The sequence below is a fragment of the Cryphonectria parasitica genome (genome assembly GCF_011745365.1).
Source record: "Cryphonectria parasitica EP155 unplaced genomic scaffold M406scaffold_2, whole genome shotgun sequence".
Classification (NCBI taxonomy): domain Eukaryota; kingdom Fungi; phylum Ascomycota; class Sordariomycetes; order Diaporthales; family Cryphonectriaceae; genus Cryphonectria; species Cryphonectria parasitica.
Genome location: NW_024468910.1, coordinates 99,337 through 111,329, shown reverse-complemented (window position 1 = coordinate 111,329; position 11,993 = coordinate 99,337). Strand labels below are relative to the sequence as shown.

The following is an 11,993-nucleotide window of genomic DNA, read 5'->3' as shown; positions in this document are numbered from 1 at the left end:
TAACCGACCGTTTGGCCTTTTGTGCTTTAGTTCGACATTGGGCAACCATACTGAAAGAAGAAAAAGTGGAAAAGAAGTGAAGTATGCTCGGATAGTAATCGTCCAGAAAGAGGGATGGAAGTAGCCTTGACTCTGGCTGGGCCGATGGCGGGCCCATTGGTTAATATAAGCATCGGTAACCAACATTCTGAGACTCTTCTGAAGTTTCCATTTATAGCAGCACTAAGTCCCTGTCTTTCATGGGATACCCCTGCGCCATGGTTGAGGACCGGCCGCGATAAGTGCCCGGCCCCGACCCGGGTTGAGGGCGGAGCGTAAGTCCAGCAACAGGGGCCGGGCGGGGCGGCGGCCGGCTCCCGGTTGCTGGACTTGCCTGGTTCCTGGATTCTGGTGCAGGTCAATTCACGATAAATCCGCATCGTTTGTGCACAAATGAAACATACAATCAATCGCTTCTCTATCATCTCTCAATTTAGGTACAACAACAAGCTTTCCCATGGCGCAATCCTACCACCGCATGATCATCGCCTCAAACGAGGTTCCTATCTGGTACAACGTCACCGCCGCAGCGGCATCTTGGATAATGCTCGCCGGATTCTTCACTTTTCCAGGCTCTTTTACTTCCCTCAAAACTTCACACACCCTCGAGAATTCTCACTTGGTTCAAGCTGTAGCAAATATCCCTTTGCTGGCTATTGCTAGTGTGTGCTATGCCATAGGAGCTATAGGACTTTGTCTCCTGTGGTCAGAGTTCAGAACAAATTATGTGTGACTCCTGGCCCACCTATTCTTGTGAGTCTGATTGAGATATGGCTAATAATGGAGCCACCTTGCTAATATATCAGCCCCGGTCTTCTCAATTGCATAAGTGGGCTGCTTGCCGTTCTCATAAACGTGTACAGCGCCCGGGATGGCACATGGTCACCAACGGCGTGGGCTACACTGGGTATTGTTCTGTTTTCGCTTACCTTTATGATAAGCACATCCTGCATCTACCGAGTTCGGCTATTGAAGCTATCTTAGCGACCAGACGGCCGTTGTTGGTCCGGGGCGGGGCATCGAGAGAGCCTTATAGCAGTTCTGGCAGCATAATGGCTTATACCTCGGTAATTAGTGCGAGAGAAATCTAATGGCGGTCGCTGTGCAATCATAGGGAGGTAGTCCAGACTAAGAGCTGGCCGGTTCTAATGGTTAGGGATCATACGAGAGCTCTTATGACTGAATACAAGACAAGCGATCCCCCAAAGGTCTAGGTCTGTCTGCTGCATTCTATCTAGTTCGTTGGCCGATATGCCGACGCAGTCTTGGGTTGAGCGGTAGTGTCGAGGCTCTTGTCGACTTGGCCAATAACCAACCTGGTTGCTTCCTCCTTGCCCCTCTCACAAACCGGAGTGGATACATATCGATGAGTTGAACAACCTGCTAGTTTTCAACCTGACCTGATACTTGCCCGTATTGATCCAAATACAAGTTCTGAGGTTCTTCCATGTTTTCGACCAGCAGCTCTAGGGTGATGTGGGTGGTATTACGAGGGGTGTCATCCTGGAGTCTGGCGCGCTTGAGGCAGAGGACGGGTTGGCTAGATCTGAGTAGGGGCTATAAAGGACGCGACGGTCGACAGGGCGACTAGCAGTAACTTGGTGTTTGTACAGTCTATCAGTTTCATTCAGTCTTTTCCGGCATACACATCACGGCATCAGGCTAATCGGCCTTACACGCTTGTTTAGTTATCCTGTCAATTGCAACCAATATCTTAGAAGTCATCGAAGGCGTCACAACCAAACTACAGACAAAGTCGAGAAATCGCTGTTATGACTGCTGTATTTGGCTGGCGCGTGTCACTATTTTCGGGAGCTGCGACAGTGAGCAGCGCTGTCACTGCTAGGTACTCGGTATCTCTTACCGCCTGCTTGAGAATTACCGCCCCCACCGTACCCCCTGCTCCAACAGCGTTCTAGTTCTGAGCATTTTATTTTCCAAAAATACTCAAATCCATAATCCACTTCGGCCCAGTATCTATTTCTGTCCCCCTCTCTCCGCGCGATACAAAATAGCAGCTCTCGCACCTTCGTTACCCTCAGCTCGTCCGACTTTCACCGCGAGAGTTGGAAGCTCTTAGCACTTCAGCGTTAGTATCATGGCACCACATCGTCCCTCACCGCTCATAAAGGACAGCCAGCATCGAACGCTTTACACAGCAACAAACCGCAATGCGGATTGCGAAACGACCAGAAACTCTTACGGCTGCACAGCATGCAGCTCTCCGCAAGCAGCTTAAGGACGTTCATTTTCTCATCCCTGACTATGCTGATAAGTCGAAAGGGGGGGGTTTTGGGCTGGGGTAGTTTTGGGCCACCCTGGCCACCCTCACCGCCTCTTCAACCCCCTTTAGTTTGATAGCTATTACTCAACCAATTTTGATCCAAACAACTTCATCTTTCTAGCAAACCTTCATCTGACTGTTATGAAGCCCTATTCCGAGTTTGAGCTAGCCCAGGCTGTTGAGGCTGTCAGAAAAGGCAAGTCTCAGCGGCAAGCCTCGAGGGAATGAGGTATTCCAAGGAGTACTCTTCAGGCTCGCCTAGAAGGAGGGGAATCGCATAAAACAGCCCCCGAAAACCAGCAAAGGCTCTCTATTGATCAGGAAAGAAGACTGGCTGAATGGATCCTGATTCAAGAAAACCTAGGCGTTCCACCAAGCCATTCAGAACTCAAATACTTTGCTCAGCAGATCCTTGAGGTCCAGGGAGACTCTCAGGCCCTCGGGGTGCAATAGACTCAAGCTTTTTTGAAGAGAAATCCAGAGATAAAGATCAGGAAGACTCGCTATTTTGCCTCTGAGCGAACGAATGGGGCTACAACAGAGGTAATACAGCCTTGGTTTTGTTTTTTCAATCTTCCTTATATCCAAGCTATCAAGCTAGCTAATAGATGGAATATGGATGAAGCTAGCCTGATAGAGGGTTAAGAATGGATTAGTTCTCGGAGGCTCCTCTTTACGTTCAATTCAAAAACAGAACTCTGGTTCAAAGGCTTGAATCTCTTTTTTCGAGTGTATCTCTACTACAGATGCCTACCTCTTTCCTCTGGTAATTTTCAAGAGCCAAACAGTACAACAACAGTGGTTTCCTCTTGATTTGAACCCTTTTGAGAGCTAGCAGTTCACAGCTACTCAAACTGAATGAACAAACGATGAAATAGCACTTGAATAGCTGAAAAAGATCTTTATCCCTCATAGCCAGCCAGCAAACCCCTCAGAAGCTAGACTGTTAATCCTGGATAGCTATAGCAGCCATAAAACTAACGAATTTATATAGCTTTGCTTCCAAAACAACATACTGCTTATTTACTTGCCTCCTCATACCTCTCACGTTCTTCAACCTCTCAATCTAGGAATCTTTTTATCTCTCAAACGAGCATACAGAAAGAAAGTTAGCAATATAAGCTAATAAGAGGATTCAACTATTGCAAGCAAGCGATTATTTCTCAGGAACTATTATCTAGCTTAACTGGAAAGCCTTTTAAGCCAGAATATCAGATCTGGATGGAAAGCAACTGGTCTGTAGCTTCTCAAACCTTCAAAAGCCCTCCTGAGCCCTCTTCTCCTCGAGAACAGTCAACCAAGCTATCAGACCCAGTCCAATTCAGGCTCAGCACAATCAACAGCACCTTGTCCTCCCCCAAAAGCCTCCTCAAGCCAGCCAGTCCCCTTTTCAACTCCTCGAAAGGCTAAACAGCTGTACTATTAGCTGCTAGAGAATTGGCAACAACTTCGAACAGAACCAGGCTGCTGTATGCTATTCAAGAAGATAAAAAAGGCTTATGGGGAGAGGAACCTCGAGTTTGCTAAGGCATTGGAGGAAAATAAAGCGTTGAAAGGCAGATTGAGGCTCTGAGGTCTAGTAAAAGAAGAAAGGTTGATGTGGACCCGAATTCGAAGTTTGCAGGGATTAAGGATATACAGAGAGCTCAAAACGCAGTCAAACGCCACGAGGATAGTCTGAATAAAGAGAGCGATGTCGAATTACCTACTGATGAGGATGATTGCATCATAGTGGGTGAATAGAATAGATAAACAGTATATATATATATGGGTGTGTGTATTTGACGAGGGTGGCCAGGGTGGCCCAAAACTACCCCGGCCCAAACCCCCCCCCCTTCGACTTATCGTCTAAGGCGGCTTTGTTTTCTTCCTTTTCCCTCCTCCTCGTCCTCCCCTTATCCTTTCTTCCCTCTATCGCCTCTATCGCTGCCTTCGCCCTTCCTATTCGTCCTCATCATCGCTATCGCCCTCCTCGCTCCCCAGCCACCCCTTCAAGTCCTCCTCCTGCAGCCACTTGTCCTCCGGGCATTGTGCTCCGGTCGGGTCCGGGTCCACTCTTCGGAGCTGCGCCCTCACGCCCTCAAAAACCCAGAGAGCCCTGCCGGCCCCTATCTATAGGCCCCCAGCCGGCTTGCCTGTGGTAGTTATCCAGCACTGTTCATAAAACCTTGTCATTTCAATGGAGCGGCGGAAGGCCTCTGGTTGATGCATCAGGTCCTCCAGGTACCGCCGTTTCTCCCCCGGCGTCTGTGGGAAGTGTCGAGGGCGGTTGCTAGGCCAGGGCCACCTCGAGAAGGACCGCCGGACGAGCCGGCAGTTCACTAAATGGTCTTGGGTGCGAGCCCGCCCACACTTGCAGTACAATGCTGCGTCTTCGTGCCGGAAAGCCTCGTGGTACCACTCGAAGTCTCCATGCCCAGTTCTTGTAGCTAGGAATTGGTGGAGGGTGCGGCGGTCAAGATTGAGCTCGGCCGGGCAGGACGTTTCTGGCTCGAGCCGTCAGGACTTGTACCATTTCGAGAGGCCCTTCTTGGTCCGAGCCCAGTCCTTGGTTCTGAAAGCCTGCAGCATATCGCGGCAGTGGCTTTTGAGGCCCGAGATCGTCGGGCCAGCCTTGCTATCAGCTGGACCTGACTGCCCTGCCTTTGCTAGACTATCCGCCATTTCATTCCCAGCAATGCCCAGATGCCCTGGGGACCATTTGACTGAAATAGGCGCTCTCCTTGTGTCCATTCTGTTCTGGAAGGAGAGAAAGGCCCATTGTGAGGAGTCCCCTGGCCTTCCATGCAGCCCGGTAATAACTGATGTATTATCCAGGCAGACTGTAATAGGGCTTTCCGGCTTGGCTATCTCTATAGCAGCCTCCAGTCCGCGCCAGGCCCCGACTGCCTCTGCATCATATACTGCTGCGGTGGCATGAAGAGAGCCAAGGCCTTTCTGTAGTGCCTCGCTGCCCAGCCCTTTGTAGATAGCGAAGCCATAGCCTACTCCCTCCGTCCCCTTGGATCCATCTGTGAAGACAGTGATGTCCGAGTGGCGCCGGCTTCCCAGCCAGGCCTTGAAATTCTGTGCTGCCCGGCTTTTGGGCAGGCCCTCGGTAGGATCCGCCCCGCTCCCTGGCCTGTATCTGGGCCGGGTAAGGGCTAGCCGGTCTGGGGTATATGTGATTGATGCTGCTGCTATTGCCAGCTTTGTATGAGGGGGGAGCAGGCCGTGCTGTATCTTTCCCCAGCGATACCTGGGAGCTATGCGAGGGACCGTCAGATTGCCCTTGTCTGCTGTAAGCACCCTTCTAGCCAGGCGAAGTCGAACCTCCTCGAGCGCTGCCTCCGCCGAGGATAGACCGGCATCCCTGCATAGGATGCGGTTCGGCGTGGTCCTCCAGACCGGCAGGATAGCCCGAGCTGCGAGGTTCAGCACCTTCTGCACTTCCTGTATCCGAGCCTCGTATTCCCTATAGCTAGCTACCTTTTATATGAGATTACACAAAGGATACTATAGTCAAGAAGGTGGACAAAGCCCTCCTATTAATGGACTCCCAGCTGCCGGCTCTTCACCGCCCAGCCAGCCACCACATAAACACAAGGTTTGCACCTTAAGCCCGACGCAACCCCAAGTCAGGTCTATTGTCGGACCGACATGCGCATCCGTTCTCTCCGGCCAAAATACTATCTCTTCCGTTCCAGCCTGCCGGCGACACCCTTTACATCGCTGTGCAGTCCCAGTGCGAGTGGGAGACCCAAGGGGGGGCCGGCGATGCCACGCACAATGCCTGTCCACAGCACCAGTCCCCCGCCGGTTCCCCAGAAACCTAGCTGCTACATGTAGACATGAATGCGACGGGTTCCTCCTGTACTCCAAGCACCATGTAAAACCCCAGTGCGAGTGAGGGGCATGCCACGCTTCAGTCATAATATTCTGCCACGGCCCACTTTCCACGGGGTGTACCAAGGGTGCGAAACCAAGGCCGTGCCACCGCTTCCGGCTTCCCGTTGCCCACCGCCGTCTCCAGCCGAGGTTCGGTATATCATCGACCAGGCCAGTGATCCCAGATGTATACCGTTTTTGGTAGACCGACCATGTCTTGCCGTGTGAGTCCCCGAGAGAGCCATCACGCCGGCACAGCTCTTCCGACCCAGCGCACGACTAACCAACCCCCTTTGGACGGCACTGCCTCCTCGCTGCTCTTGCAGTCCCAGAAGGAGTGAAGGGGCGAAAGGGTGCCCTGTCGATAGTCCCACTGTTCACCACCGTCGGGTGGTTCTCGTTCTCAGCCAATTTCCCTTTCTCTTGAACCGTACATAGATCCAAAAGATCAGCAGATATTCGAATTCGCTGTTCGAATATTCCTTCCGACTGTACATATAGCTTATGCATAAACCCTAGATCGTAATTATTATCTATACTTATCAGTACATTAAAATGCTTCTTTCCAAGCGCTCTCTTTCTTATATCTTGTACAGCTTTCTCCTATTGCTCTTAGACTTTATTATATATTGATGTCAGATTGCTTATGCTTATTAGTATATAAAAATTCTCCTCTTTAAGTATAAGGATATACCAGGCTAGAAAGGCTAGCTCTTATAGATTAAGGTTTTCTTATGTATAAATAATTGAGTTGAATCTTCTAGAACCAACTAGGCAGAAGTATCAACGAATTAGTAAGCATATATAAGTAGATGGTGGCAAAAGAGTTTGCTCGCAAGGGGATACAAATTTTTCAACAGCGAAATGAAAAATAATAAATTAAGGAAGCCCCCTAGGACCCGATTTGTGGCAAAGAGAAAAAAAGTTATACTATTCGCAGGAGAGATAAGAAAGAATAACGCTCAAAGATAGAGTCAGCTCTATACCTGCTCAGGCATATTCAGCAGTCAAAAGTCTAAAGCTGAAGCAAAGAACCCGGCCTGATGAGCAGCCGATTGCGACACTCGATCCGGCCACAGCAGAAGACACCGGGCGATACTCCGATGGGAGCCATAACAGATTTTCTGCGCCGCTTGTAATCCAATTGCCATCCGAATTGATCCCATAGCTACAGCGCTGAGGCGGTCGGGCCTTGTCTTCCGCTTGTACTTGCTGTAGAGTAGCTGCAGAAGAAGGATTTTCAAGGTTGAAAATACCCATTTCTGTCTCGAGATATGCACCAGTAAAATCCAGCGACAAATTCTTCAACGTCTGACCGACTTCGAGCGTCTGCAGGCACTGCCCTGTCCCAGTATCCCAGATCCGGACTGTCGCATCGTAAGAGCCTGAGGCGATCTGCTGTGAGTCGCCCGAGAAGGCTACTGACGAGACCCAGTCGCTATGCCCCTCGAGCGTCTGCAGGCACTGCCCTGTCCTAGTATCCCAGATCCGGACTGTCGCATCGTGAGAGCCTGAGGCGATCCGCTGTGAGTCGCCCGAGAAGGCTACTGACAAGACCCAGTCGCTGTGCCCCTCGAGCGTCTGCAGGCACTGCCCTGTCCTAGTATCCCAGATCCGGACTGTTGTATCGTGAGAGCCTGAGGCGATCTGCTGTGAGTCGCCCGAGAAGGCTACTGATGAGACCGCATTGCTGTGCCCCTCGAGCGTCTGCAGGCACTGCTCTGTCCTAGTATCCCAGATCCGGACTGTCGCATCGTGAGAGCCTGAGGCGATCCGCTGTGAGTCGCCTGAGAAAGCTACTGACGAGACCCAGTCGCTATGCCCCTCGAGCGTCTGCAGGCACTGCCCTGTCCTAGTATCCCAGATCCGGACTGTTGTATCGTGAGAGCCTGAGGCGATCTGCTGTGAGTCGCCCGAGAAGGCTACTGACGAGACCTCGCTGCTATGCCCCTCGAGCGTCTGCAGGCACTGCCCTGTCCTAGTATCCCAGATCCGGACTGTTGCATCGTAAGAGCCTGAGGCGATCTGCTGTGAGTCGCCCGAGAAGGCTACTGACGAGACCTCGCTGCTGTGCCCCTCGAGCGTCTGAAGGCAAGGGCTCCAGTCATCCTCTATCATTGGCATTGTCTTTATCCACGCTGGTTCTTCCTTTTGGAAGAGCTGCTTGGTCAAGCTATTGTTAGGGCTGAAGATAAGTGCTGAGGTGTAGACTTGAAGAGGACTGTTTTCAATAGCCCATTGACTGTACGATAGAAAACGTTGCATATCTTGGAGAAGTTGAAGCAGAAAGGAGGCATTCTGCTGATTCTAGAAAAGTGTTAAGCGTGCTTATTACCGTTTTATATTTTGAAGCATACCTGAACTTTGTGTTTCAGCTTCGCTAGAGCATATGCGCCTTCGGGAATGCTTCGTAGAAGACTTAGAGCTTCAAGCCAATAAAGGTAGTGCTCCCTCAGAAATTCGTCTATTTTGCCCTCATCTTGTAGATAGTCATTAGACTCGGTCTCGAGCAGATGGTCTACCCAATTGACGCAAGAATATGCGGCTGCAGCTAACGGGTCGGGCTGCGGTCGGCGAACTTTGTCGATGAGAATGCCAGAGTGCTGAAGATTGTAGATGTTGCGGCTGAGCTTCTGAGACATGGTCTCGATTGATCTTAAGAGGATCTTCTGATGTTCTTGAGCAGAACCTGAAGGAAAGATCTGTTTGGATCCTTTCTGAAGTAAGAAGTCCTGTGCTGATTGGTGTACAAAATAGACGGTCTTATCTCGAAGCGTTAGGAAGGAGCCGCAATTCCCGATAATCTCCTCCAAAGTCTCGAGATCATCCTCCGGGATAGTATCAGGCAAGTCGATAAGGCATGCCAGTTCTGGTAATGTGAGGGGGCGGAATGATAGCGACACTGCAACCAAGATATGTCTGCATATATCGGAATCCTCCGAAGCGTACGCTCTTTTGAGCATTTCCTGATAGAGGGGGTTGAGTCCTGGAGGGAGCGTACGAAGCTTATCCCGTACGTGTCGCGGTTTGACAGTGGGAAGAGCCAGTTCTTGATAGACTAGCGCTACCCAGAGGAATGTGCTACCAGAATTTTCTGTCAAGAAATGGTAGACATCCTCTTGTAGCTTGGAACCGTAGTCTTTCTTTCTAGCTAGCTGTTCCACTTTGTACTTCGTGTAATGTTGAACAGCTGCAGAGATAGCGTCCTCGTTGAGCTCAAGATCCAGACGAGCTTGCTGTGTGATGGTCCCTATTGCCTCTTCTATCTCGGGCCAGTTCCGACTCGATACGATCCACTTGACCCGTGAAGAGACTCCAGTGCTCTCGCGAATGAACTTGAGAAGTTGTTGTAGGTCAGAGCATTCGTCCAGCGCATCAATAATAAGATAGCCTTTATCCAAATGTGGATCGTGGATAATGCCTCTCATTATTTCAGTCAAGGCAACCCAGGCATTCGCATCCTCGAACAGTGCTTTTCCGGCCTTGTCATATCTCTCTCGAACGTGTGATAGAAGTGATGGCTGATGTTCAGCAAGGAGATAAATCAAGCCTCGCAGCACAGCTGTCGCCGTATTGATGCGCGAGTCGGTTGCCTGGCAGAAGAAGTAAGATATGACTAGGGAAGAACGTCTGCCATCTGATGTCGTGATAGGGCTCATCTCATCGATGATTCCGCAGAGCAGCATTGTCTTGCCCTTGCCGGGGTCGCCCTTGATCCAAAGCAGCCGGCTCTGATTGTTGTCTCGCCACTGCTTGAAGTCTTGATGCTCCAGGATCCACTTGTACGAGTCTTTTAGCAAGCCGCCTTTCGTCTGTTCGATGCGCTTTTTATCATCCCGCGGGTCGCTTGGCCGCAGGTCTTTGAGGCACTCTCGGTCTTCAGCTGTCTGCTGTTGCTCATGAAAACATTCCCTATAACTTTGTCAGTATATAATCTTGGAAGAGACTTTCGAACGACATACCTTAGCTGTTGTGTGATAAGCTGTGACAACTTCGCCATTATGCTTGTGTCATTCGGAAGGGTTTCCAAATCTCTCTGGAAATCGGTTACTGCCAACTGAGCTTCTCTTGCCTGTCTCTCTCCCAACATATTCGCCATTTCCAGAGACTCTTTGGTATCGGTTCTGTTATCAACCTTCCTATCCATGTCTTTATCCAACTTGGGCTTCAATATCCTCATGCAAAGCTCGAAGCATTTAGCCAGTCCATGCGACAAGTCGATAACCATCTCATCTTCGGAGGTAAGCAGACCGGGTTCTGCCTTGTACAAAAGATCATGCGCGAGTATGTTATACAAACTGTCCGCAAATGTCGTAAGCTGTATTTCGAACATGACGCCGACATATTGCGGAAAGGCAGCCTCGTCTTTTTGGACAAGATGGACGCGATGGTTCTGAGTCTCATAAGCACCAAACCAGGGCTTCCTCCAGAGCTGTCCAATCTCACGATTCCGATCAAACTGGACGAAAGCTTTCCGTATTCCAAATGTGGTGCTGATAAGCTGTTGAGCTCTTTTCAGGTCGTCGCGATATGCTAGTACAATTCTGAGCCCAGAAAGGTCGTGCATCTCGTTGAGGATCTGCTGAAGACTGTCGAAACCCCTCCCAGTCTTCTTAAAGAGATGGTCCTCGCGGCGCTGTAATGTCCTCTCAGTTGAGTGAATCGTTTTAGTCCGCCCCAACACCTCGGCGTTGATGGATTCTTCTCCGAGCGTTATCTCTAGCAACTTCTTCAGATCTTGCGTCATTTGATCATAGTCGATGCGGATTTCCGCCCACACGTGTTCTGCGAAAGCGCTTCTTAGAGATTGGCTCTTTTCCCGAACGTCACCAGATAACCCCTCAGGCTGATGCCTATCGATCGCGAGATCCACCTTTTCTTTGAGGAGTTGTTTCGTAGGTTTTGAGCTCTGTTCCCCTGGACTCTGATATGAGCCGCTGCGATCACTGATTTTCGAGCGCTTTGTTGATGGGGTGTATGCATTTGTTTGTTGCAATCGGTCGTCCAAACCCCTCTTTCTGCTGGAGGCATCATCCATTATTGCAATTTGAGAGTGTTAAAGTATGATAAACGCTTCTCTCGGCAACAGCTGGTCAAATTCAAGCCCTGTGCATGAAACTTCAGGTGAAGCAAATACTGGAGTCGAATGGTTGTGTAGTCCCAGGTGGAGGCGTCTCTTGGTTTTCAAAGCTGGACGAAGCTGAAATGGCGAGCGGGGGGAGGAATAAGGCTATGCCGATATTGAAATGGCGCAGCCAACAGCGGGTGCGTGTGCGTGATGTTTACCAAGCCGCCGCCACAAGCGCTTATATTGCGGCAAAATAACACATTGAGGCCTCAATCCGTCCAATCAAACAAACAGCTACTAAAACGACTCTCCACACCGCACCTCGGTCGGGCGGCTTGATCAGTGGATATCGTATTCATTTTTCTACATGATATCTAAATATAGTACCCGTTCTTTCTATTAATTTTTCTTTAGTGTTTAGGAACGTCCTACTCACCCTTGTCTCCTATAGCTGCCGACCCACCATCAATGTAACTACTAAGCCCCGATAGCCTGCATGCAGCGGGTGGCAGTGCTGCAAGCTGGCCCAAGGTTGACTTGATCAGGCAGTCCCGAACAGTTAAGCAGCCGCTTGGAAGAAGGTCTATAGGTATGTTTTTTTCTCTCTATAAAGCTCTCAGTCTCGGGCGCATCAATCTAGATATATAGAATATGGTAGCAACGCATGTTGAGTAAGACACCCAATTTCCAGCGCGTAATAAAACGCCACCTCGTCTGCGTGATTATTTGAATACA

General features: G+C 50.1%; 3 protein-coding genes across 3 annotated transcripts; 1 reads left to right on the top strand and 2 right to left on the bottom strand.

The window, feature by feature from the left end:
• Positions 1-493: 493 nt before the first annotated feature.
• M406DRAFT_250189 (uncharacterized protein) lies at positions 494-1,023 on the top strand (the record flags this gene model as incomplete). Its single annotated transcript, XM_040916679.1, has 2 exons — positions 494-768; positions 846-1,023. Coding segments are annotated over 2 exons (453 nt in total), but the record flags the coding sequence as incomplete, so codon positions are not given.
• A 3,241-nt stretch (positions 1,024-4,264) lies between these two features.
• Positions 4,265-5,056, bottom strand: M406DRAFT_326810 (uncharacterized protein; the record flags this gene model as incomplete). Its single annotated transcript, XM_040920133.1, has 2 exons — positions 4,265-4,421; positions 4,836-5,056. 2 exons carry the CDS (start codon positions 5,054-5,056, stop codon positions 4,265-4,267), a joined length of 378 nt encoding a protein of 125 aa, XP_040779170.1.
• Positions 5,057-7,180: 2,124 nt separating this feature from the next.
• Positions 7,181-10,086, bottom strand: M406DRAFT_51956 (uncharacterized protein; the record flags this gene model as incomplete). Its single annotated transcript, XM_040924464.1, has 2 exons — positions 7,181-8,488; positions 8,548-10,086. Coding segments are annotated over 2 exons (2,847 nt in total), but the record flags the coding sequence as incomplete, so codon positions are not given.
• Positions 10,087-11,993: the final 1,907 nt, after the last annotated feature.